General features: G+C 42.4%; 1 protein-coding gene across 32 annotated transcripts in view; it reads right to left on the reverse strand.

Moving 5' to 3' along the window:
• The window catches only part of MAGI1 (membrane associated guanylate kinase, WW and PDZ domain containing 1), a 335995-nt gene that overhangs the window by 1123 nt on the left and 311202 nt on the right, over positions 1-23670 (reverse strand). For 8 of the 32 annotated variants that reach the window (XM_064432940.1, XM_064432951.1, XM_064432945.1 and 5 more), the window contains 10 exons: positions 23337-23414; positions 20609-20700; positions 19515-19707; positions 15979-16272; positions 12618-12821; positions 8008-8098; positions 7829-7892; positions 6685-6831; positions 5392-5530; positions 1-1750 (listed from right to left, as the gene is read on the reverse strand). The exon at positions 1-1750 is cut by the window's left edge and continues 1123 nt beyond it. In XM_064432940.1, the coding sequence (XP_064289010.1) occupies positions 1050-1750; positions 5392-5530; positions 6685-6831; positions 7829-7892; positions 8008-8098; positions 12618-12821; positions 15979-16272; positions 19515-19707; positions 20609-20700; positions 23337-23414 (2003 nt within the window). In that variant the 3' untranslated portion in view covers positions 1-1049. Of the gene's footprint in view, positions 1751-3326; positions 3416-3522; positions 5531-6684; positions 6832-7828; positions 7893-8007; positions 8099-12617; positions 12822-15978; positions 16273-19514; positions 19708-20608; positions 20701-23336; positions 23415-23670 lie in introns of those variants that run through there. The other 24 variants (XM_064432966.1, XM_064432943.1, XM_064432964.1 and 21 more) reach the window with 14 other exon arrangements.

Consider the following 23670-nt stretch of genomic DNA (forward strand, 5'->3'; position numbering starts at 1 on the left):
AATACAGAGCAAGAAGAATTGAAAGCTTTTGGAATTTGGCAAAATTAAAGCCCACTGGTTTTGCCTGAGCAGAAGGAATACACCTACTCCGAGCAGGGGGACTGTGCTCCCACTTCATTGTGCCTTGTCCCAGAATCCCAATCCCGCCCCTTGCTTCCAAGCAGATACACAATACCATGCATGCTGGGGTTGCTGTCCATATACAGCTGGGAGATGAGCAGGGCTGCTGCCTTAGTGACAGGTCATCGTTACATGTTGCTGAGGCTAATGAGAGCTCAACAGTCCACGTTAGCATGACACAGGCATGGTGGTGACCAGTCCTTCTGCCTCTGCGCATCCTGTCCAGGGGGCCTGAAAGTATAAACTGTTCATGGAACAAACTACAAATTACTTATTGTAAATCGTCTTGTGCTGTGTGGGTTTGGTTGCTTTTTTTTATTTTTTAATTATTTATTATTATTATAAATATCCTTCATTGAAATAGTAGTCTCTTCAAACAGTTCTTGCAATTTTAGGAACATTTGTCTCTTTCCTTTTTAATTCCTTCAGCAGGAGCGCTCCATTCCTACTGAGATGAACAATTTTCTTCCTTCCCCACCCCCAACCCTTAAAAAATTTTCTACATACAGTGTAGCAGTGAGTCACTAGAGAACAGTCTGGATCAAATTATTCAAACTTGGTCATAAAATCCTTTGCCTATATTATATTACTGGCTACCCCCATTTACTATATTGGGGAGGAGGGAAAGTAGCCCAATAAAGGGATTATTTTTAAGAAATCTACAAAGAATGTAGAAACAAAATTTTATAATCCTTTAGGACCAACATTTGGCAAGTAATTAAAAAAAAAAAGAATACACTGAAAAATACTTTCTTTAATATTATACATCAGGCACAACGCTTTTTTTTTGTTTTAAGATTTCATCTGCATAAACGGTTTGTAGGATCAGCAGGTGGCGGACGCCTCGTCGCCTGCAAAAGCCAGGTTGGTTTCACTCTCTCCTCTGCTCCCTTGGTGTGGGGAAGGCGACAGGGACCCCGGGGAGCCCCTCAGATGCTGAGGTCGGTGCTGCACTCCTTGTAGGGCCGCCTGCGCTGCTCGGGCGGGTGCCTGCGGCTTGGCTCATGCTTCCAGCCGGGCTCTTCCCTCTCCCGGTGGCCAACTCGTTCCTCCCTGAGCCGTCTCTCGGGTGACCTTTCCCTCCGCCGGTCGGACGACTTGGCTCGTCGGTCAAGGGAGCTCTCTCTTCTCCTCTCAGGGGACCTCCTGGGCTCCGTGAGTCTCTCCAGTGACCGCCGCCGGCGGCCGGGCGACCGCTCTCTGCGCCTCTCAGGAGAGAGGTCTCTCCTTCTCTCAAGTCGCTCCCGCCTCTCCAAAGTGTTGTCAGCGCTCCTTGTGCCTTCCCTGCGCTTTTCAGGAGACCTCCTCTTCTGCCCGTTCACCACCGCCCTCTCTGGCTGCCTTTCGTGCCTCCTCTCCGGCGACCTCTCCGTCTTCCTGCCTGGCACGTGGTCGTTGGTTTTAGAAGTCCCATTCCAAGTGTGGTGCTCATTGGGATGTCTGCTAAACTCTCTGCTGCCTTTTAGGTCTCTAACGTAAGTCCGCTTGTCCCCATGTTGTGATGATTTGTGAAGGTCTGGTGGATAACTGGACTCCGATGATGGGTGCTGCCGTCGGTCGGATGGCGCGGGTTTCATTTCCGATACATTTTGTGAACCTGTGGCGGGACTGTTCCTGTCACTGCTGGGGTCTGAAAGAAAATAACAGCAAAGGGTTTGGTATTGATGCCTTCCGTGGTGCTGTGACACCACTTAGCACTCTTCAGACTTCATTAGTGACAAAAACAAACAACTGTTAAAGCAGTCAGCGAAGGCTAACCGAAGCTTTTGTTAATTTAACCGTGAACGAGAGTTACAGGTTAGTACTGGTGTTGCTCTGATCGTTAGCCATGATTTGGTCCAAGCTGATATCATCTTTATGCTCTTCTGGGCATGGGGCACTTTACATTTCTCCCCAAGCCCAATTCATAATGTTTCAGTTATACTACGTTCTTTCCAGTGGAAAAAAACCATTGTAGTTCAGGTTGTTGGCTGCTTTTTTTAAATAACTTCCAATAAAGAGGGCCTTTAGGAAACAATTTTTGTCTTTTAAGACATTATAAAGAACTGCCTTCCAGGTGTGGGAGGCCTTGGTTCAAATAGCAGAAAATGTACAGAAAATAGAATTGATTATTAAGTTTTCACCTTGCAAAATAACATTTTGAAGTTGTGAGAATTAGACTGTAATCATGCCATTTCCATTTCATTTAAGGCATAGCTTAATCTCACTTAGTTGTACCATGTTATGTAAAGTCCTAGGGCAGATTTTGGTTTTGCCACAATGATTCAAACAACGATGACAGTAGTTATGATTTTTTCATATCAAAGCAATGGAAAGATACTGTAATATGTAGGATGGCTTTGATTCAAATCTAATCTCCAGTTCATTATTTTTCATGTACTATTTGAGGTAAAATACAGCTGAGCTGCCTCTGCAAGACAAACTGCAAAGCAGAAGTAGAAAAAGAACATCCAAACTAAACCCCAGGCCTGTGCTGCAGCTAAGCTACAATTACTCTCGTCATTTGTAACGGATGTTTATGAATGATTCATTACAAACATGAAAAGCATTAAAGTAGCTGTGCTGCCTTAATGCAAGTGCTGCTTTTATTTGCTTAATGTCTTCTTTCTCAAAGTAATTCCTTCGTAGCAGCTTGGCTGGCATTAGCCACCTCCTTACACTTGCACCCCAACACCCACCTTGAGGTGGAATGCCCTGATGGCAATGACTCAAAACCCTCACAAACACTTGTGAGGACAGATTTTTTTCTTTTTCTCCTCTTTTTCTCCTTTTTGCCTTCCCTCCCAGCAAGCCAAACACTCTACATTCCTCCTGCCATCATGCCAAGTGTCTCCCATTTGATGGCACTTCCACTCCTGAGCTTGGGAGGGTCTGTGTGTGCATTGTGATTTTGTGGATTCCAAGTGAAACCCATGTTGCAACTCACATGTGGGCAGTTTTGCTCTATGAGCACTTTGAGGCCACAGCTGGTGATGGGACCACGCTGCTTTTCTGTGGCTGTAAGCACGTGGCTTGTGGCAACCTGCCTCTCACACAAGGTACAAGCGAGGTTCAAACATGTCCTGTGGTGAGTGTACTTACAATTTGGGGGACGCAGGGTGTTCAGGATGAATTGCTGTACATATAGAATATAGCGAAGCAGAAAAGCAATGTGAGGGAATTAGGCCACAGCACAAAAACACCTAATATTGATTTTAGCTACAAACCGTAGTTTGATTATGGCCCATAAGGTAGAAGCAAGACTCCCCGAGCTTGTCATTTCTCATACATGCAGCGATATTAGGAGGTATCATCGCTGAGGAAGGAAGAGCCCAGCACCAAGAAAAGTAAGAGAAAGAGAAAGAGAAAAGTAGAAAATTTAGATTCCCTATAATAAAGATGAAAGAAAGAAAAATCTTCATATTTTATCTTAGAATAAAGAAAGTTTATTTTTCCAGTCAGATTGTCTAGGCTTCACCCAAATAAGGCTGCAAAGACAGCAGTTGTTATTATTGTGACATAAAGAGACATCTAAGAGGTGATTCAATAACCCAGACAACGAGAGCATCCATTCTAAAAGACAGCTGGAACAGCGACACAGAATGTCATAGAAAAAACAGTAACAATCAAACAACAACGAAAAATAAAGTCCACCAGAGACCACAACATTAAAAATAAGTACAAAACTCATTACAAAAATATACAGCCTCATAGAGAAGCACGTTCCAATCAAGTCAGAAAAATATTGGAACTTAACATTATTAGAGGAACCATTTGCGACTGCAGCGAACAGAACAGAGAGAAAGGAGTCCCAAATGTTACAAGGATATTCTTTACAGTAGTGCAACCCCTGTATATTAAATCCTTGCTTGGAGAGCAAACGTTTAGTGGTTAGCATTAGCCAAAACAAAATTGGTGATGGATTTCCATCCTCAGTGCAACAGACATATGCTTTGAGAAGTGAAGCACTTAATTTACAGGGTATTTATGCAGTCTAGCATATGATACAGTACTGTACATCCAAAGGAGTATAGGAAAGGACAAAAGTAGAAAGAACATTACAGAATTTCAGTGCCATCATTGAACCTTCTGGTGTGCTATTTATATTACAGAAGTGTAAACCCACAACTTCCCTTCCATATCATTAAACACTTCAATTTTTTGTTGGTTAAACTCTGAATTGGTCATTTTAAGTTAAATAATGAGTAGACTGAGCAGAAACTCTCAAACATAGTACAGTAAATGAAAAGAAAATCTAGTTCATAAATTGTGCAGAAGGGTTTTGTTTCTGGTGTTAGGGCATGGAGAGAATGATAAACACAGAACTCACTGACACAGAAATAACCCAAATACAGGGAGGAAAGTATAAAGGACATCCCTTCAATCATCAGTTTCTATAGAAACCTCAAAGACCTTTGGTTGGGAGTAGCCCTCCATCGAGGGCACAATATTTGACAATTATCTCAAATAAATAAGACATAATTATAATATTAAATAGTGTGCTAAGTTAAGCCACCCAGCAATCCAACCTCCAGGGGAAGAAAAGGAAATCTAATGTGATTCTTAGTAAGAAACGAGGACTGACTGTTTCCCCCAAGACAGACACGAGAGCACCTTTTCATAACCTCCTCACCTTTTCAGACCTTACAATTAAACTAGTTGAAACCAGCAGACTGTTTAAGGGGAGAGAAAAGGGCTCAGGAGGCCAAATCAATATATTTTTGCAGTAAAGCTTTTTTCCCCCCTTCTTTTTCTCAAATAACTTTATAAATATTTACATAAATATTAAGGAAAGGCAAAAATCTCATAAGCCATCTCGGCATTCATGTCTATGGATACAGACAGGAACTAAGAGAAAAACCTAATCAAAAAAATTAAATCACTGCTTCAGAATAGCAACTCGGGATCCCAGTTTTTGCATTGATTAGAAGAAGAGACCTATGCGAAACAACAATTCAGCCGCTGAGAAACAGTTTGGCACAGTTCAATGACATTCCTTTTTTGGCTGGACAAGACAATAAGGTTTGTTTTGTTTTGTTTTGCTTTCCTCTCTGATCACCAAAAAATACTGCTATGATGATCTTGCCTTACACTGCGCCCCAAGTCCATGGAAGCAAGCAAAGGATGAAATGTGTAGAAAATTCAGCACAAGCGAGGCAATTATATGTTGCAAAGGTTGGTAAGACACTGGTGAGAAAGGAAAATAAAAAAGAATTCCCGCTTCAGATCTTGAGACAAATATTCATGGAGTGATGCCAGGGAAGAAAGGAATGTTTTCATAGTTTGACCCACCATATTCTGGGACAGAGCCATCTCCACGTTTCAGAAACAGGCGGACCTTGCGGCCACCATTTTTAATCAGTTCGATGGCCCGAGCGTGCTTCATGTTCTTGGTGGTTTCTCCATTGATCTCTAAGATTTCATCACCAATCTGCCAATGTAATAAAGAGACTGTGATTAGAAACAAGTCCCCACGAGGGTCCCTACCAGCACGCCACAAGACAGTGGCCACAGCAAAGCTGGAAGAACTATACATCAGGTGAAGCTAAACAAGCCCAACTCCTTCCAGTGACTGCCCACTGTGTAGGAGTGTGGAAGACATGAAGATGATGGAGAAAGCTTGAGGTATCAAAATATTTGATTTTCTGCTGTTCTGAAAAATCGCTTTGCAGTTATTCCATTGCTCAAGAGTAAGTGCAGTGCTAGAACTGGTGCTATTTTATTTAATTTTGATTTTTTATAAAGTTTTCAGTCAAAGTGGTTGCTTGTTTCACAGTCTGCTCCAACTGAAATGTTCACAGAGCTTTTTCAGGTCTGTTTCTAACTTGGATATAGTTTGATATAGATATATAACTTGGATATAGATACCTACTATGAATCAGCAAAGCTGATTCTGTAAATATAATAATTTATCAGGAGAAGAAAACATGGCATGGAAGAGCTCATCAAAGCACTGACTTTTACAGGGCAGCACTGATTTTGCATCATATTTTCATCAGCAAAAATTCTGGACTACTCCTAGCAGAAGAATTTTGAAAATGTCCTTCACCTGACATATCTGGAGACAATGATGTATTGGGAAAGTTATAATGTATTCTCTAACAGAGGCCCAAGGACTACATAAAACCTGTCAAATTATTTTTTTCAGTAGGCATTTTATAACATATGCCATTGTTATAATGTTTGTCATTTAGCTGATACTTGAAGCTAATAATTAACGTTAATCAGATCCTACATTATAATTTTGTAACTCATGGGCCATAGACATGTTCTGTCTCCTTTCTGCCCACTAGCAGCCAAAGACTGTGGCTGTTCCATTTTCACTGCTACGTGTGCCCTTAGGCTTTAAACAAGATCGTGTACTAGAGTTTGGAAAGCAGTGTTGGAAGAAGGGGGTGAAGTCTCCCAATGAATACACACTGCTATAGACTGTGCACCAAGGGTGACAGATGCCATCAGCAGAAGTAAATAGAAACCACTTGCAGTTCACATTTAATTTCCCTTTTAGCTGGAACAGCAGAAGGGAGAGGCAGGGGAGTCAGCTTATTCCAAAGCAAGGTGGTGTTGATGCCCGTTTGTGCATACCCTCATTTTCCCACATCTCTCAGCGGGCCCATCCTCAGCCAGCCGCAGCACGTACAGGTCCATGTTGTACTCCCGGCCACCTCGCAGGCTGAAGCCAAACCCTTTGGCTCCTCTTTCTAGCTCAACAGTGTAAAAGTCTTGGTCCTGCTGGAGAGAAGACAGCAAACGCCCAATTGAACAGAAAGTCAAATACTGCTCCGCCCTCATGTTGGAATTATTCAAGCAATGTTTTGTTGGCAATAATTAAAAATGGAAAAACAGTTGAATTTTCACACGCAGACCAGGAATTGCTGCTTCCTCAGACCCCACTCTGCAATTTGGAGTTGTGGTGGTTGGTGAAAGGCTGTTGGAATGAGTGGGCTTGGCCATGTCCTGTGGTGCATTTTTGGGCACTCCTGTAACACAACACCTCCCGTGCCCAGGGCAGGAGGGGATATTTTGGGAAGGTGGTTAAAGGTTCTACCAACCTTTAAAGGCAAGGACAACCTCCCTTCCAGTGCCAGCTTTAGTGCAGTGTCTGATGGCACCTGGGGTGAGCCTGTGCCATGGTGCTGGCTTTTTGTGTCATTACCACACCATTTATTCCTTTGCAAGAAGCTCAGAAGCCTTTGCATTGTTTTTCTCAAATGCTATTATGGGGATGTCTTGAAGTCCCTAATGGAAGACGTTACTTCTGGGATGGCCAGTGGCAAGGAAGGTTAACAGTGAGATAGATAATCTTTCTAATAAGATGCCATCTCTGCAAGCTGGAACACTCCTGCTATCGCCCCTTATTAAGTTTTCCTCTTTTTTATTCTCTGAATTTATCATTTGCACACAACAATACTTTCCGGAGAGGCCCCTCACAACAGACAATTCAATAAACAAACACAAAAATTATTACTGCCCTAAAAATGTCAGCTCTTTTTTTCTTTATTTTTACTCCCTCAAAGTCTCGATGAGAATGTGTTGGGAATGTTTCTCAGCTGAAACAATAGCAACACATATTAAGAAACTAATCAGCAAATTCCTCTTTCTTTTCAGCAGGCTGAGGGAGAGCAGCTTCTCAGTGGGAATTTTCAAGGGGACTATTTAAACACAGCCCTCAAGCAGATTGGAAACAAGAGTCTGTGGTAAGCAAAACAATTAGAGAAGTACTCCTTACCTGTGCTGCTTGGGGTGGTTTGAAATCAAACTGGGATTCCTGCTTTGGTTTGGTGTTGTTCCTGCTGTAATGAATGAGAGGGAGAGAGGAAAAATACAGCTCATGGGACGTGAAAATGATGAAGAAGTAACTGAAGAGAGAGCATGTCGAGATGCCCTCCTCAAGGAAAACAATCTGACCTGGTCTCCTGTGGTATTTGCTGAGGAGTATGTGTGGTTGTGATTGTAGCAATTTTTTCTGCATTGGTCAATAAAGTAGCATTGGAGGATTCTGCAAAATAGATTTTGTTTTTATTATGAGGGAAGACCATGGGCTATTCACTGAAAGAAAAAAAGAGTTTTGCAAAAGCATTTCATGGAAAAGCAACATTACATTGTTTTTATAGAACTGGAGATGCGATCAAATTTCTTAATTCCCCAAATTAATATAATAAGTATGTATATGAAACTGTACACTCAACTGGAAAATGAGAAAAAAAATTAAATTAGGACATCTGGATTAGAACCCCCCCAGACCATTAAACACATTTATGAAGACTCACTTATAGATGAAGGATTGAACAAAGTTTCGTCTCTTCTCTAAAAACATGAATTCCAACCAATTAAGTCTATAAATATTGTCGGTTGGGTGGATTAATTTTATAGTATCTATAACTATTCCAGGGATTGTAAGTTTATCAGTCCTTCTTCCATCAGAAACTGCAATCTCCAGTAGAATTGAGATGTGGCTCTTATCCAATACCTCACAAGATGATACTGAATGTGGCTAAAACTCAAATTTACTGAAATCCTTCTTTGAAATACAACCCACTGCTGCTTCAGTACTGAAAGCAGGAACGTGGAGCCATTGGTACGAAGTGCATCAATAACTCTGGGTAACACTTAGAAAAGAGTGCACTGAGAGAATACAGGGAGCAGGAGTAACTTCTACGCTTAATTTCTGCCATGGCAAAGGGCTCTCAGCCCAGCACCAGCCTATGCAAATTGCAGATTTCTTTAGGCATGAAGAAAGGGGCTCCAAGGAGAGGTCCTGTCTCCTGCTTCCCACAACTGAGATAGGAACAACTGAAAAGTGGCTATGTAGATGTCCCTCACAGTATGGCAGGGCAGAATATTCCCCTTGTCATTCTGCTGCTGCATCACAGACTTAAGTGGGATCAGAGTTAACCCCAAATTCACTTAAAATTCTGCCTAAAATTCAGGTAATGTCAATGCCATTAGCTGAGTATTAGAAACACAGACCCAGAACTCTTCTGTATTGAACTCAACAGATTTTCCAGAACTATATATTGTACCAATTCTGAACTGATACTAGTACTGAAGAGTTTCAAATGCTGAATTGCTCCAGAAGCCAGCAGTTTCTGTAAACACCCATCCTCTCCTCTGGGAGTTTGACTTCAGAAGAAGTCTTGGTGGTACTCCAGGTACCTTGATGGTTCTTAACCACACAAAATGCTCAACAATTTTGTTGGCTGCACTTGGAGAATGATGGGCAGGGTCAGCAGAAACACCCACTCATCAGACATGGCATTCCCAGCTAAAGCCACTGCAGTGGCAGGCTCCTTTGCAGAGCAATTCTGCATGCTGGAAACTCCCTCTTTGTGTCTACACCCACTGTACCCAGGAGAGACCCACAGACTGCAAGTAACAACAAAATACTGACCATGATCCACCTTTCAAGACCAAAATCTAAACTGAATACACAGCCACTAAGACAACAGTGACAAAAATTGGATGAAAACCTCTGGGTCTCCAACATAAGATTACAAGGCCTTCTAACCTGCCCTTGTTTGCCTCTCGAGGTACAGGCATCCACTAATTCATTTTACTGGCTACGGAGAAATCTGACATTATTAAACAGAGTCCAGCTGCAATACAAAATTGCAGCAATGGGAGGGTTTTTGCCTGAATTAAGATGTGGTGGATCCTGGGAGTTTAACTTCATTACTTCATGGATTGATATTAATTCTGGAGAAGACTTCTGGAGAAGTCTAGATAAGGGGAAGCCTTTTCCTTCCTGTAGCTATTTGCATGTTGAGGGAAATTCAGGAGAAGGGACAGATAAAAAGAAGAACAACCTAAACAGATGGGTGCAACAAGAACACAGCTCCTTTGCCTGCAGTGCTGTGCCCAAGTTAACATGCCCAAACCCTCGGCATATGGAGCTGAAACATCTTCCAGACCAGAGCTGGCTCGTGTCCAGCAGCTCAGAAAGCAAGAGAGGCTCCTGGGTCTGCCTGCACCTCTCAGTGTAGGCATGACCAAACCACACCCTTGTGATGATGTACCACTGACAGCTGGCTTGTGTCAGAAGATGTCCCTACATGTAGCTACACTGTTGGGGTTTAAGAAATAATTCTGTTTATTTTGTAAAGACACCTTGATGTCAAAATCTGTCTCCTACATCAGAAAGCCCCAAAACATGGTTAAGTGTTATGTATTCATCCAGAACAAAAGCCTCTGAAATCTTCCACAAATATTTGGAGATCAGATGAAGATGGGCTTCAAAGAGAATGCAAGATTCCTACCCTTTAGTAGGTCACACTAATAATACCAAGCAGAGCAACAACACATCTTTGGTACAGATGTATCTTCACACCACTGTACTGCATCTATCTTTAGCCCACCCTCTCCCATGAGTCAGGAGTTGTGCATAATTTTGCCAGTGTTTTAGACACTGCTTCAGGATGCATGCCAGTCACCATGCAAACAGGAACAGAATACAGTAAAAATTATCTTTAGTACAATTATAATTGCGTGTTCCAAACCCTATATATTTCATTGATTCCTTGCCCTGCTCTGCCCTAAAACTCTCTGTCACCAATTATATGCCTAATCTAAGTTTGTCCTGTTCCAGCATTCTGTATCCTTGAATCTGCTGTAAGTGTTGTAAAGCATCATCATTTCATTGTAAATACAATCCTGCAGTCATCTGTGCCAATTAGCTTGTGCAAGACTTATTACAAAGCAAAAACCCTTGGTGTTTTTAATAATGTTAGAAGAGATTAGCAGTGTGAGTTTATTGTGAGTCTTGTGATGCACCTCAGTTTCATATTTATCTGATGAGTGGCTTCTGATTTACGCTCCCCCCTCCTTGAAGCACACAGACCATTTATATTTGCCAAAAAAGCACTCAAAAAGAAACAAAAGAAAACAACAAATCAAGAAGAGCATACAAAGACATCAAAAAGAAAACAAAACTGAGACAGATTTCTTGTATCTCATGGGGTTTTAGAGCAAACCCGTCAGAGATTTTGAGAGTGTTGGGTCTTACTGTCTTTTGGAAAATAAATGCAGGTAATACTATGCAAAGTTGGCGATCTGACTTGGAATTTCAAAGTGACAGTAAATAAAAAGACTTAAAGCCTGAATTGCTATGAAAGCAGAGTTGATTCCTTCCCTAAAGAACAGCTTTCCATCTCCTCCAGGAATACGTGATGTTAATCACAGGTACGTGTTTCCCTAACCTAAGCAATTTACATGATATCTGGGACACATAATTGCATGAGCAAGACCGGCTCAGCATTTATGTCAGGAGGTTATACTCTTAAAAAATTCTTAAATCATTCAGAAGTTGCTTAGTTCTCAGATGGTTTTGCTTTTTTAGAAAATAAGCACTTTATTTACTTAAATATTCACCTTCCTTTTCAACAGAGGCTAAAATACAGGTAATGAACAATTCCTCTCTCAGTTTATCTTCCAAAACAGGCATGCACAGGCCAGCTCAGATGTTAGCTTGATTCACAGCCATTTTATTATTCATGAACACCCTATTTCCTACAAGCAGCAAAGGATTATATAGCATTTGACCTGGTACCCACTAGACAGCAGGAAAATAAAGCTTTTGTGCAGAACAGATCACCCTAAACAGAAATAATTTATAACCAGATCATTTCTCATCCTGGTCCATGGGGAGCAATGTGGAAAGTTTTCTGCCCAACAAGCTCTCACTTTGAAACCATCCAGGGTAGAGAAGCACAATAAACAAAGAAAATACTCAGAATTCAGAACCACAGCAATTTTAGTTCTGCTGCAGATACTTTACCAGGTTTCTGATCAGTTCCTATCTGGGGATCAAGTCAGGGATTAATTTAAAGGAACTGATACATAACACAGATCCTTATTTTTTATTAAATACTTCGGTGACCTGAAATCAGCAGCAAGTGTCAACTTATTATTAGGAAACCTGCATGTTCCCTCTCATCTGAAACAGTGAGATCCTGTCTAGGGTAACTCTTAAAATGCAACTTCAGAACCATTCCCATTTAAGCAGTCATTTAAAAATGTACTGAGCTTGCTCCCAAAGCAACTTACCCAGAATAAAAACAAATCTGCTTTTGAAACAGCTTAAAACATGTCAAAGTGTTTATCTCTTTCTGTGATCTCCTTACTCTATAGCCTGCTTGTGACTATACAAAGCTTCAGGAATCACACATCCTAACAAGTGATTCCCAAATATTCTAAAGCTGCATTATTAAGCTAAGTATCAAACCAAAGTGTATCGAGAGATCCATCAAATTTATGGAAGATCATTTTAAGCAGATGCTTGGAATGAAATATTCTTATTTTGTAGCGCTGAATCAGCACCTCCCTGTTAAAAACCAACCATCTCTACAAAAAGAAAGAAAAAATAAAGCTACGGGAGACTCACAACCTCCCTCACTGCTAACTCCCAAAGTGGGAGCAGAAACTGACCCCTCTGCGGCTTTGCAGCTGCAAGTGACAGAAAAAGCCCGGGGAACAGAACCAAGAAGAGGGTGAGGCAAGAGAGCAGGAAACAGATACTTTACCATCTCCTGGAATGATGCGCAGGGTGACGGTGTTTCCCGCTTCCTTAATGAGGTTGACGATGTCTGAGTGCGACTTGTTGGTGATGGAGCACCCATTGACGGCCAAGATCCGGTCGCCGACTTTCAGCTTTCCGCAGCGGTCGGCGGGGCTCCCTTCAATTATCCGACCTATTTTGTGAGGCATGGCCACACATGCATTTCCCGCTTTTGTATTGGTTTGGGGGTTGTGTTTTTTTGTTTTGGTTTGGTTTTGGTTTTGGTTTTTTTTTTATTGTTTACGTATGTGGGAATATGGTGAAGGGGAAAAGGAAAAAAAGGGTTGAAAAGGGAAAGAGAAGGTTAAGGGTTAATTAATTAATGCATCAAGCAAAAGTTATTATAGGATAGCTTTGCTGCCAGTGTTCAAAACATTGGCAATCAACTAGTTGAGTGCACAACACTACTTCCACCACAAAAAGGTGTTTTGTTAATCCCTCAAAACTCCCCCCAAGTGGATTTCTGTTAATAAATGGTGCAATTTTTATTGACTACAACTGCACTTAGCAGCTCCATCATAACCCAAATCTGTTTTTGCTTTTGAAGAAAAAAATTGAAACTGTTTATAGAAAACTCAACTTTTCTCCTTCAAGATTACATCAGTGTCAGCCTCTCTAGTCCTTCTCTAAGCCAACTGCTGTTCAAGATTCTGCCAATGTTTTGTTCTTTCTCAATTTAGAAAGATAAAATCATTCTAGGCCTAGGAGGGAGCGTGGCTCCCTATCTACCACACAGACCCACTCTACCAGCGCTGCATGGGGAAGCAACATGAAACGTTTTTCTTCCATTGTGAATAAAGGTACTACCAGGGAAGGCACAGGACCACTACAGATGGGCCAAGACTGACAAAGGTAACCTGTTTGGTGCTGGCACCCACCTCAGCCTCTACTAACCCTTCCTCTTTTATGATCTTAGATGGCACCAGGTGGGAACAAAGAAAGGTTCTCCTCATTAAAATACCTCTAAAACCACACACAAAAACATTGAGATGTCTAACACACAGGGTGAGAGCACTTTAGGATGAATGTGTTCTGGAGACAAAATTCTCCTCCTGTTCCATGCAGTTGTTTTGTTTCAAAAACACTGGGTTGTTCATAACATGCAGAATTGGGACACAAGGGATACACAGCATCACTCAGATAAATCCAGTGAGCTTTTCTACAGCTCCTCTATGTGGGCAAGAGGCCTTGGGGCACACAGCACATGGTCATCTCACACTTTGCATCCACAATACATTCACCCTCAAGATGCACTTTCCCATCTCTGCTGTAGTCTTCATTTGATTAGTAGTTTTAGAGATACACACACATGACAACACTAGAAAGACCATAAAGAAGAAAAGGCTAAGACAAGGATATGTGAGGTTGGAAAGATGTGATGAAAACTGGCAGAAAGTGTTAATATTAGTTGTATTAGTTACAAACACGAGGGAGATTTTTTTTCTTTAATTTTACCATGATGTCAGAAAGTCTCTCTGGTAATACAAAGCCCCATCCAGTTTGCAGTTTATCCTGTTTTGAGGATGTGAGTTTCTACTCTATCCAATCCACTAAACACAGATGAAAGAAGCCCACACCAAAGTGACAAAGGTGAATTTTAGAACCAGTTTGGCCCATCTCTAAATACTACCCATGAAAGAAAAAAACTACAAAGCAGGTCCAGAGCAAGCACCAGACAGCAGAGGGAACATATCTCATGCGGAGTGTTAGGAAAAAACAGAATATACTTGAAAAAATTAAAGGAAAAACAGTCACAGATCAACAGATCTCCTTGGGAGGCCCTGCACAGAAAACTTCCAGTTAGCAAGAATTTTGGGCTAAAGCAAACACAACTTTGAACAACCTCAGGTCAAGGTTTCTCTGCAGAGAAGAGTTACAGCATAATCTTCATACAGTAAAAGTTATTTACACACGTTTGCAAATCCGTTCAGAAGATAAAAGCATGCCCTCTGTTCTAGACTGTGTTCAGTTTAATCTGTTTTACATTATACCATTGTGTCCTGGCACCAAAACACCTATCTTGGAAGAGCAGTTTCCAGCAGCAAGGACAGTGTGAGAGAGCTAGAATCTGAGAACTGACAGAACTCAATGCACTAGTTTTATACTACATAGTTCCCCCTAGAAATCTCTGCCAGACTGCCCAGAACAGTGCTAGCAATGGCCCATTCTACATCAGTACCAGCAAAGGTGGTGGTGCTCCCTTGATGTATTACTAAGGGTGTCACTAATAGTCAATGGCAAGAAACGTCAGAAAACAAAGCCTAGGAGAATGATGGAAAGGCCACTTCCTGCACCTGCCTGCCCCAGGAGCACTCCAGTTGCACAGGGAGCCTGCAATGCATTTTCTCTGCAAACCACAACACTGCTGTGGGAGGTACTGTGAAGATGGACAAGGCAATGCTCTGTCCTTCCTTTCCCTGCACCCCTACCATGTGCCACAGACTAAGGGAACACCTTCCTTTAGAAAGTACAAGTGCATGCTGCCTCTGGCCTTTTGGAGGAGATGGAAAGGGAAGAAAATAGCATCTCTGACTGGTTTCCTCCTTGCAGTGACACTTGTGCTTGAGAAGAGGCTGTTCTGGGCATATTTGCAAAACCAGCTTATGTACATCTCCTCTGAAGCAACCCCTGGAAATGGGTATCTGCCTAGCAGAAAGACTGTCTTGAGACAGAAACCATGACCACCTCTATTAGGTCAGGATATTACATGTGACATAACTTAAACTTAATTTCTTCCTACTCTGAAGAAATGCATTTGGGAAGAGGCCAAATGGGTAAAAGAAACATCCTGTTCTTTTAACAGTATTCCCCATTTTACGTCTCACCAGCAAGCAGTATTAATTAAAACTTTCCAGTTATCAGCATGCTCACAACATAATGATGATCAGAATAACCCTGATTGCCAAAGAGAAGTTAATCAGTTTAAGCATTACTGCTTTTAAATCAACTGGCTTGATTCCACCGTCACGAGACATATTTCATTCCACCTGCTACATTTCTGCACTGGCAAACAGCATCACTGGGAGGATCCCCAGCTGCTCCTCTGAGAGCAAACTCCCGAGAGGCTCTCCCAGAAAGTGAGCAACAGGAACTGCCATTGGTGGCCTTTTAGCTCTTCAGGTTGGGATGTCTTATTTCGCTTTTCTCAACTCACTGCTGAACACCCAGGAGGCAAACACCTACCGAGTCTTCGCCTCTGATTTTGCTATTAATCACATAAACCAGGGCACGCTCATGACTTTTAATTAAACAGATCCCCACCCTCCTCCTTGGGCCGCAAAGCCCGCGTCTCCCTGGAGGTGCAGCCAGAACCCCTCAGGACTCACCGAACGTCGTGCCCGCCTCGGGCCTGCTCACCGACGAGACGATGACGAAGCCGAAGCCCTCGTTCTCGCCGCGGCGGATCTCCACGTCGTAGGGCTGCACCACGGCGCTGACCACGCCGCTGCCGCCGCCGCCGCCGCTGCCGATGCCGCTGGTGCTGCCGCTGCCCGAGCTGACCGTGTTGAGGGAGTTCTGGCTGCCCTGCGGCGTCCGCTTCTCCTCCGTCAGCGAGGCCGGCTGGTTGCTGCTATGGTGGGAGGAGGCCGGGGATGGGACTTCGTTCTCTGCCTTGGGAACTGGGGAGGGGAGAAGAAAGAGTGTTGGAGCGGGCGGCACCATTTAGTGCTTGGAGAGAGGTGTTTGGTGAGATAAGGGTAAAAGAAAATCACCTGCTTTAGTCTACCCATCTATGGCCATGTTTTCAATAGCTCTGCCCGGTGGTGGCACTGCCCACAGTGCTCACCCTCTCCTGTGTGTGCTCATTCAGCCAAAGCTGTCCACTACCAAACTGCAGCCTGGTTAAACCAGTGCAGTGCTGTGTGCTTGGATGCTCTGTGGCATTTTAAACCTGGATTGCTTTTGTTCAAAGGTGCATTCTCTATCTATTGCATCCCCACTTCAGTTATATACATACAACCATATGTATGTATGTATATACAGACATATATGTATGTATATATATACGTACATATCTATGCACAAGCCACAAGGAGAGACAGTAATATCTCACAACAACACCTTCTGTGACATTTCAAACTGAAAGCTATCAATTAGTGCACTGATTGCCTTTGATTAATGGAATCTTTAGTAATAACAATCTCTCAATATGAGAAAAACAACTTGTGAACCAAACATTTCTGTATAAAAGAACCAGCAACTATCATCTGTACAGTCTGGTACAAACATTAAACACTGTTAACGTTAATATTAAACAAGTGTTTAACAGCAATTGAAGTTGGAAGGGGTATTAGTTTGAAATCTAATCAGCTACCACAAGGCTTGAAGAAATCTCAAAAAAATTGCTTAGTCCAGGCTCTGCTCAAGTGAGGGCCAACTCTACCTAATATCAGTCCTGACAGATGTTTGTCTAATCAGCTGTTAAATATCTCCCCAGGCAATCTATTGGTTGCAATATCTGACTTAAATCTTCCCTGCTGCTACATAAGGCTATTATTTCTAGTGCTATCTAACAGGCATATGGAGAACATATTATTCTCTTCCTCTTTGCAGCAGCCTCTTATAGTCTTGGGAAGTTTAATACCTCCCCCTCTGCTTTAAGCTAAAGAATCCAAATTTGTTCAATATTTCCTTTCAGACCATGTTTTCTAGAGCTCTCCTTATTTTCCCTGTCTTCTGGACTCGTTCCAGTTGGGCTCTCTCCAACTCAAATATGTCTTTCTTGAAGTGCTGGACCATATTGCACTAAGCCATCATCTGCTGGGAAATCAGGAGAGTTTCCCCCTGCCTACATCCCTGCACAGTCTTTTCTTCACCTGAGCCAACCTCAGCATAAAGCTCGTGGCCCACAATAGCTTCCACTTCTTGTTACTCAGCCTGTTCTCCACAGCCCATTTGTGCAGCTGAGAGCAGCATATTGCACTTGTCCTTGCTGAATGGCTGCCTCTGCTAATCAGGTCACTTCTCCAATTTGGTGAATCAAAATTAAGCTGAAGATCTTAAAAGCAGCAGCATGAAAATGGATGGTAAACAAAATCTAAACCTCAAATTCACAATGCAAAAAAACCCAAGGACTTTAAAATATCCTTGGATAGAAGTCCTGTCTGCACTTATATACTTAAAAGTATGTATTAAATAGATTGCATTCTTCATATTAAGATTACAGGAGCATAAAATTTCCCCTACATGGATCTGAGGACAGAGAGTACTCATTTAGGTGAACAATCCTTTTCTACTGGCGTACAGATGACAGGAGGAACAAGGGACCGAAATTCAGGAACAGCCTTCTCTACAAAGTTCTGCTGAAATTTAAAAGCCTGCAAATATAAGGTGAAAGAAGGGATTCTGAATAATTTATCCTAGAGTAAGTGTCCACATTTGCAATGATTCAGAAATAGCTCGATCTGCAGTAACATGCTTCTGAATGAAATATCAAGAGAGATCTCATGCATCTAAATATTTCATGGTAATTTCCAGCCTGGAGGCTGTAAAACTGCATAGAAAATCTACACACAAAAACAATACCAAAATTCAGCTGCCCTTCCCCTTCCTCCCAATGCTCTTCTAAAGCTTCTCTCACACCAGACCTTGGTCAGGAATTAAAGAGAGGCTGTCAGAGGAGAGACATAACCTGGTGTTTAATCCATATTGGGAAGAAAGAAAGAAATGAGAAGTGAACATTTATTTATTATTGTGCAGAAGGAGCTCAGGCCTGGATAAGATCACAGAGCTATTTCAGAGGCACTCTTCTAGTCCTAACTTCCACTGAGGACCTAATTTCCAACCTGTTATTTTGATTCTCTCTAAGATCAAAGTACATCACTGCCTATTTATCTGATGATGCCTAAACTTGAAAAGCTACATAATATCCTTTTCTTTGAGTGGAGTAAAAGCAAATCCCACACCTGAGTTCCTAAAGGGGTTCAAAGGGACAGGCAGCACTCAAAAGTTACTCTCCAGTATTAAACACACGGCCACATGTTATTTAAAAAACTCATGCCCATGTCTTCATTTTCTCTGCTATCATGACATTTTTCAATCACTTATCGGGGTGCCAAAATGGTACCAGGCAGTGTCACTTCTCTTTGCATCTTTGTCTTTCTGCCAGCTTCTTTTCTGTTCATTTAGATCCTCCACTTGTGCAGTGTGTGCACAATGCCCAGCATAACTCAGCACACAGAAAATTCTCTAGACATGTGCAACCTGGTCTACTGGAAAGTGTCTCTGCCCATGGCAGAAGGGCTGGAAATGGATGATATCTAAGGTCCTTTCAGCCCAAACCATTCTATGATTCTGTGACAGCAAACACGTGCACCCTGGCCCACCAGAACCAACAATGTTTGCAGGTTCCCATCCTGAGGCCACTTGACTACATGTTGAAGTTTCCTCTGAGCCTGGGACAGCAGCCACCACACACCAGAGCCTTCACTCACACTCTGCCCTTGCCTCCCCTTTTCTGGACTCTTCATCATCTTTTCCCTCACTCCCAGTTTAAGGGTGACTATCAGGCTGCACATTTATTTTGGGAAGTATACAGAAAACACAAGCAGTTGGCCACAGTGTCTGCTGCATAAGTCAAACTAAAAACTATACGTTGCAACCGAACAGTTCCCCATTTTATCAGAAACCTTATGAAGACTGGAAAAGCCAACTAAGAGAGCCTTGACTGGAAAAAAATACTTGAAATTTATTTGATCAGGAACAACAAAAACGAAAAACAGGCAAAAAAATAAAAATAACAGTCCATCCCTTGAGTTTTCCCAGCACTAGAAGAAGCTTTTTTTTTTTCCTTAGACCATTTGCTGAACAGATGGGATCCTGGCAAGAAAATCCACCCCTGCGGGGTGATACTGCAGCCTACCTGTGTAAACCACTTTGCGCCTGACGGTCAGATTGACGTGACCTTGTTTGGCCGCCTGTTGCATGAGCTGGACCACAAGCTGGTGTGATTTGCCCACCACGGGCGTCCCATCCACGCAGATCAGCTCATCGCCCGATCGCAGGCGGCCGTCGGCGTCGGCAGCGCCCAGCGGTACAATGTGACCGATGTAAATCTGGGGAATTGGCACAGGGGGAGAGAGAGCAATGAGAGCCAGCTCAACAGCCAGCTGCAAGCAAGGGGCACTCCTAGTTACACATGAAATAGTTGACAAATGTCTGCTGGTCAGGGAAGTTGTTCCTGTGAAAGCGGTTCTATGTGAATACAGCACATTGGGAAATTGTAATAAATTGACATCTTGTTTCTTTAGGCAGTCCATTCACTCTAAGGACAGACAGCCTTGGGAAACTTCTTCAACCAGACAGTGACCAGACAGGAAGATGGTTAATAGCACTGAGGGTCTTGTCAGGGAAGCTGAGATTGAGTTACCCTTTCAGTTGCCTGCAGGGTTTACAAGCTCTGCACCACACGCTTGTCCTCCAACTCAGTCTTGGTTTATCCTCAGTGAGTTCTGTGGAGCTACTCTAACACGAGATGAATTCGTGGCCTCTCTTCCCATAAATGAGCAAAATAATTTTGGCAGGGAAAAACATGCGAAGTCATGCTGCCACTTATCTAGCTAGGACCTGTGCAGCACAGGAAGGGATGACACCTCCCACAGGCACTGGATTTATGGTAAATAAATTAACTGAGTTCAAGGAGAGAACTGAGCATTCTAAGATCAGGGAACCTGGCATTCTAAGACCAAAATACTTGCAAACATGACCAGGACATCCTGTCCTCAGTGTCCAAGGACCTCCGTGTTTTCATTTGGTTTACCATTAAAGTAGAAGGACAAGCCAAACCCATTTCAGTAATGGAGTTGTGGGGTTATTTTGGAGGGAGGGTGGGGAGATGCAGGATTTATATATAGACCAGTAACTATTTAGCAGTGATGATACAGCATAGTTCTGCACAGCTGTACATTCTACTGCTGTGTTTCTGAAAGATGTCACAAACTAAAACATGATACTCACAGGTTCTCCAGGCTCATTTCCACCTAGAATCCTAAATCCAAACCCAGTTTCCTTTCTCCATAGAAAGATATCCTGCTCTTGATAATCTGGAACTGAAGGGAAAGAAGAAAACTATCATTTTTAATCAAAATACCATACCTTTTTACCCAAATCAGGACTACTCAGATGTACATAAAAGGATGTGCCATGCAATTTTAACCTTTAAATGAGGAGGGTTTGGAGACCACCTCCTTTTTACGTAAAAAAAAAAAGACACAACTATCAACATTTATAGTTTTAAATACTAAAGGATTATTATTTATATTACCATTAAAAGTTATGCAGTGGTTTCTACTTTCTAGGTATCTAATTGCAACTTGCCCTTTATTTATCCCTATAATATTTCCTTCTGTCAATATTAGCATCATTACCCATTGCAACAGTCTCTTCCAAACCATCAATAAATAAATGTGCACAGTAGAGAATTACTCTGCCAGAAACAATACAGCTGCCTCCTCTTACATGGGAGACAGAAGAGCCACTTGTTATGACTTCTACTATTTAATTAACTTTCCCAAGCATACTTTGCTGTCTGTCAACCAGCTCTGCTTTAAATAACTGTGGGGACAGATCCCCAGTTGGTGTAAATCAGAAGGGCTCCACTCAAAGCAATGCAGCTCTCCTGACTCTCCCTTGCTCGTGTGCAGGCTCTGCAAAAGCACTGAAGAGATAAAACCAGCTGGAAATATAAAAAAGCCCAACCTCACCTACTCATTAGTATGGAACACCAGCAAGGTTTTTACAATGAATATTACATACAGTGAAGCACTAACCTTGAAGCGCTGTTGAACAGCAATGTTTTATATTAACTTACTCGTGCTTGCTTTCATCCCTTTTTTAAAAATGCATAACTAATTGCTAACATTATATCATATCAGAAGACAACTTCAGGTTCATTTAATATTTATTGGATAGTATCTGTAACATTGACTAATTTTGTAATGATCCCCTCCCAAAATTTATAATTAATGATAATAAAAAGCTGTTGCTTTACCAGTCAGCTGCCTATAACTTCAGCAAAGAAACCAAAGTATATCGTTCAGGAATCCAATTTAAATAAATGCCTTTTCAGACACAGGATACAGAACGTTTAGTGACACATCATCTAGCTTTCTGTATCTATGAACAGATTGTTTACTATCGGTATCAATGAATGTCAGATTGGGCCCTAATTGGATTTTACACTGTCTGTGCTTATTCTGCAAAAATTTGGGTCTGCTCAGGTGCTTGTCAGATTTTTGGTTATCTCTGAAGGTCTCTCTTCAATGAGTTAAAATATAACATGAATTGAAGAACTGGGAATACTAAAAATTAAACAAATAGGTGAATGGTGGGGTACAAATGTCTGCTTCGACATTTTCATTTAAGCTGGCTTTGCAGATAATATTTTTACATTTTAATTACCTGCAATTATAAGCTAAGCTTAACACCCGTGCCCTCACTGAATTAGAGGCTGATTTTTGTCCAGACACAATTACAGAGTGCTCGGGTGATGATGCCCCATCTCCTCTGGCTGAAGGCAGCTCGCCACGCACAGACGTGCAGCACAACAGAATTCAGACAATGAATTAATTGCTGTTTGCCACTGCCTTCAGCAAGGGGAGCGTGACAAGCAGACAGTCAGGAGCGTCTCTCAGCCCTTCGCAGGCTGTTTTGGCAAAGGCTGGCCCCAAACAATTAATAGTGTGTGTTGGATCTGTCAGAGGTAAAGCGGCTGCTGCAGAGAGCTCCGGCGTGGGCCGGTGTCCTCGGCATCTCTCAACACCTTCCATTTGTCACCCCTCCAGTCTCACTGAGCGATGCCGTATGTCTCTGGTTTGGGTCCCAGATACACAATTAATGCTGCTGGAGGGAACAGCAGGCCAGGCTGGACCAGCCGTGTCAGACCAAAGCAGCAAAAAATGACGAGTCTGCCCCCAAAGAAGCCAGCTCTTTCACATAATGCTCTTCCCACTGGAAGGATTTCAGCGAGGTGGAACACAAACAGAACAGACATAGAGAGAACACACCTTTTCACAGAATGAGTACAAAGCTCCTTTTACCACTTATTGCAGCAGCTCTGTAGGGCAGTGATTCACTGGCACAGCCCAGAACACCCATCCACCCCCGAGCTTCAGAGGTGAGACCCTCTGAGGTTCCATACCAGAAAATTATTTTAGGTTGTCCCATTATTCAGTTGCACTTCTGAGGAGCCACTTTCCTTAGTCAATGGGAACATGGTACTGCCGAAACTCTGTTGAAAATTAATGAAAAATGGCCTCTAGGAGTCATTCATTGCAACCCTGCACCGTGGCTGATCTCAAGCATGTCTGTCTGATAAAACAGGTATACAGCCCAAATGGGTAAAATTTAACAGCAGTCTGCTTGTCCCAAATTAAACCAGACCATTTGGAGAGCAGTGCAGAAGTGGTAAGAAGAGTTCTGTGAATGGCAGGACAGGTGGGTGATGTAGCCCCATTGATGAACCACGTGGGCAAACGCATGAAGGAAACAGGACCACGATACACCCACCCCGCCCACCTACACCATCCAGCCAGGACAGCAAAGCCAGGCTTTGCCCCTGGGTGGCTAAACCTGGCACATGGCCCTGCCAGACTCCCTTGGTGATGAAGAGCCCCCCGCCACAGAGCAGCAATGACACCAGAACAAGACATCACAAGACACAGATACATTCTCGGCACAATCTTACATTCTCCAAAACTCGTGGAATTGATTTCTCTCTCTCTCTCACCCTTGCTCAGTCCAGTTGCAGGTGAAGGTGACATAGCTGTAATATTAATTTTACAGTTTTGCAAAGCTTAACGTATGTGCTTTCTTGTTAGTTCATTTAATTAATTGTGACTTTATGGGTCATGTTAGACCTGCATGCACAACTCGTTAAAGTTATAGCTACTATGGATTATGACATACTAAGTTTCACATCTCTCTGTCTGTGCACATATAGATATAAAATACACACACATATAAATTTACACATTTATGCACATGCATGCAGGTATATTTGAAAAACCTTTTTTCTCCTT

Source organism: Passer domesticus, chromosome 9 (genome assembly GCF_036417665.1).
Source record: "Passer domesticus isolate bPasDom1 chromosome 9, bPasDom1.hap1, whole genome shotgun sequence".
NCBI classification, from domain to species: domain Eukaryota; kingdom Metazoa; phylum Chordata; class Aves; order Passeriformes; family Passeridae; genus Passer; species Passer domesticus.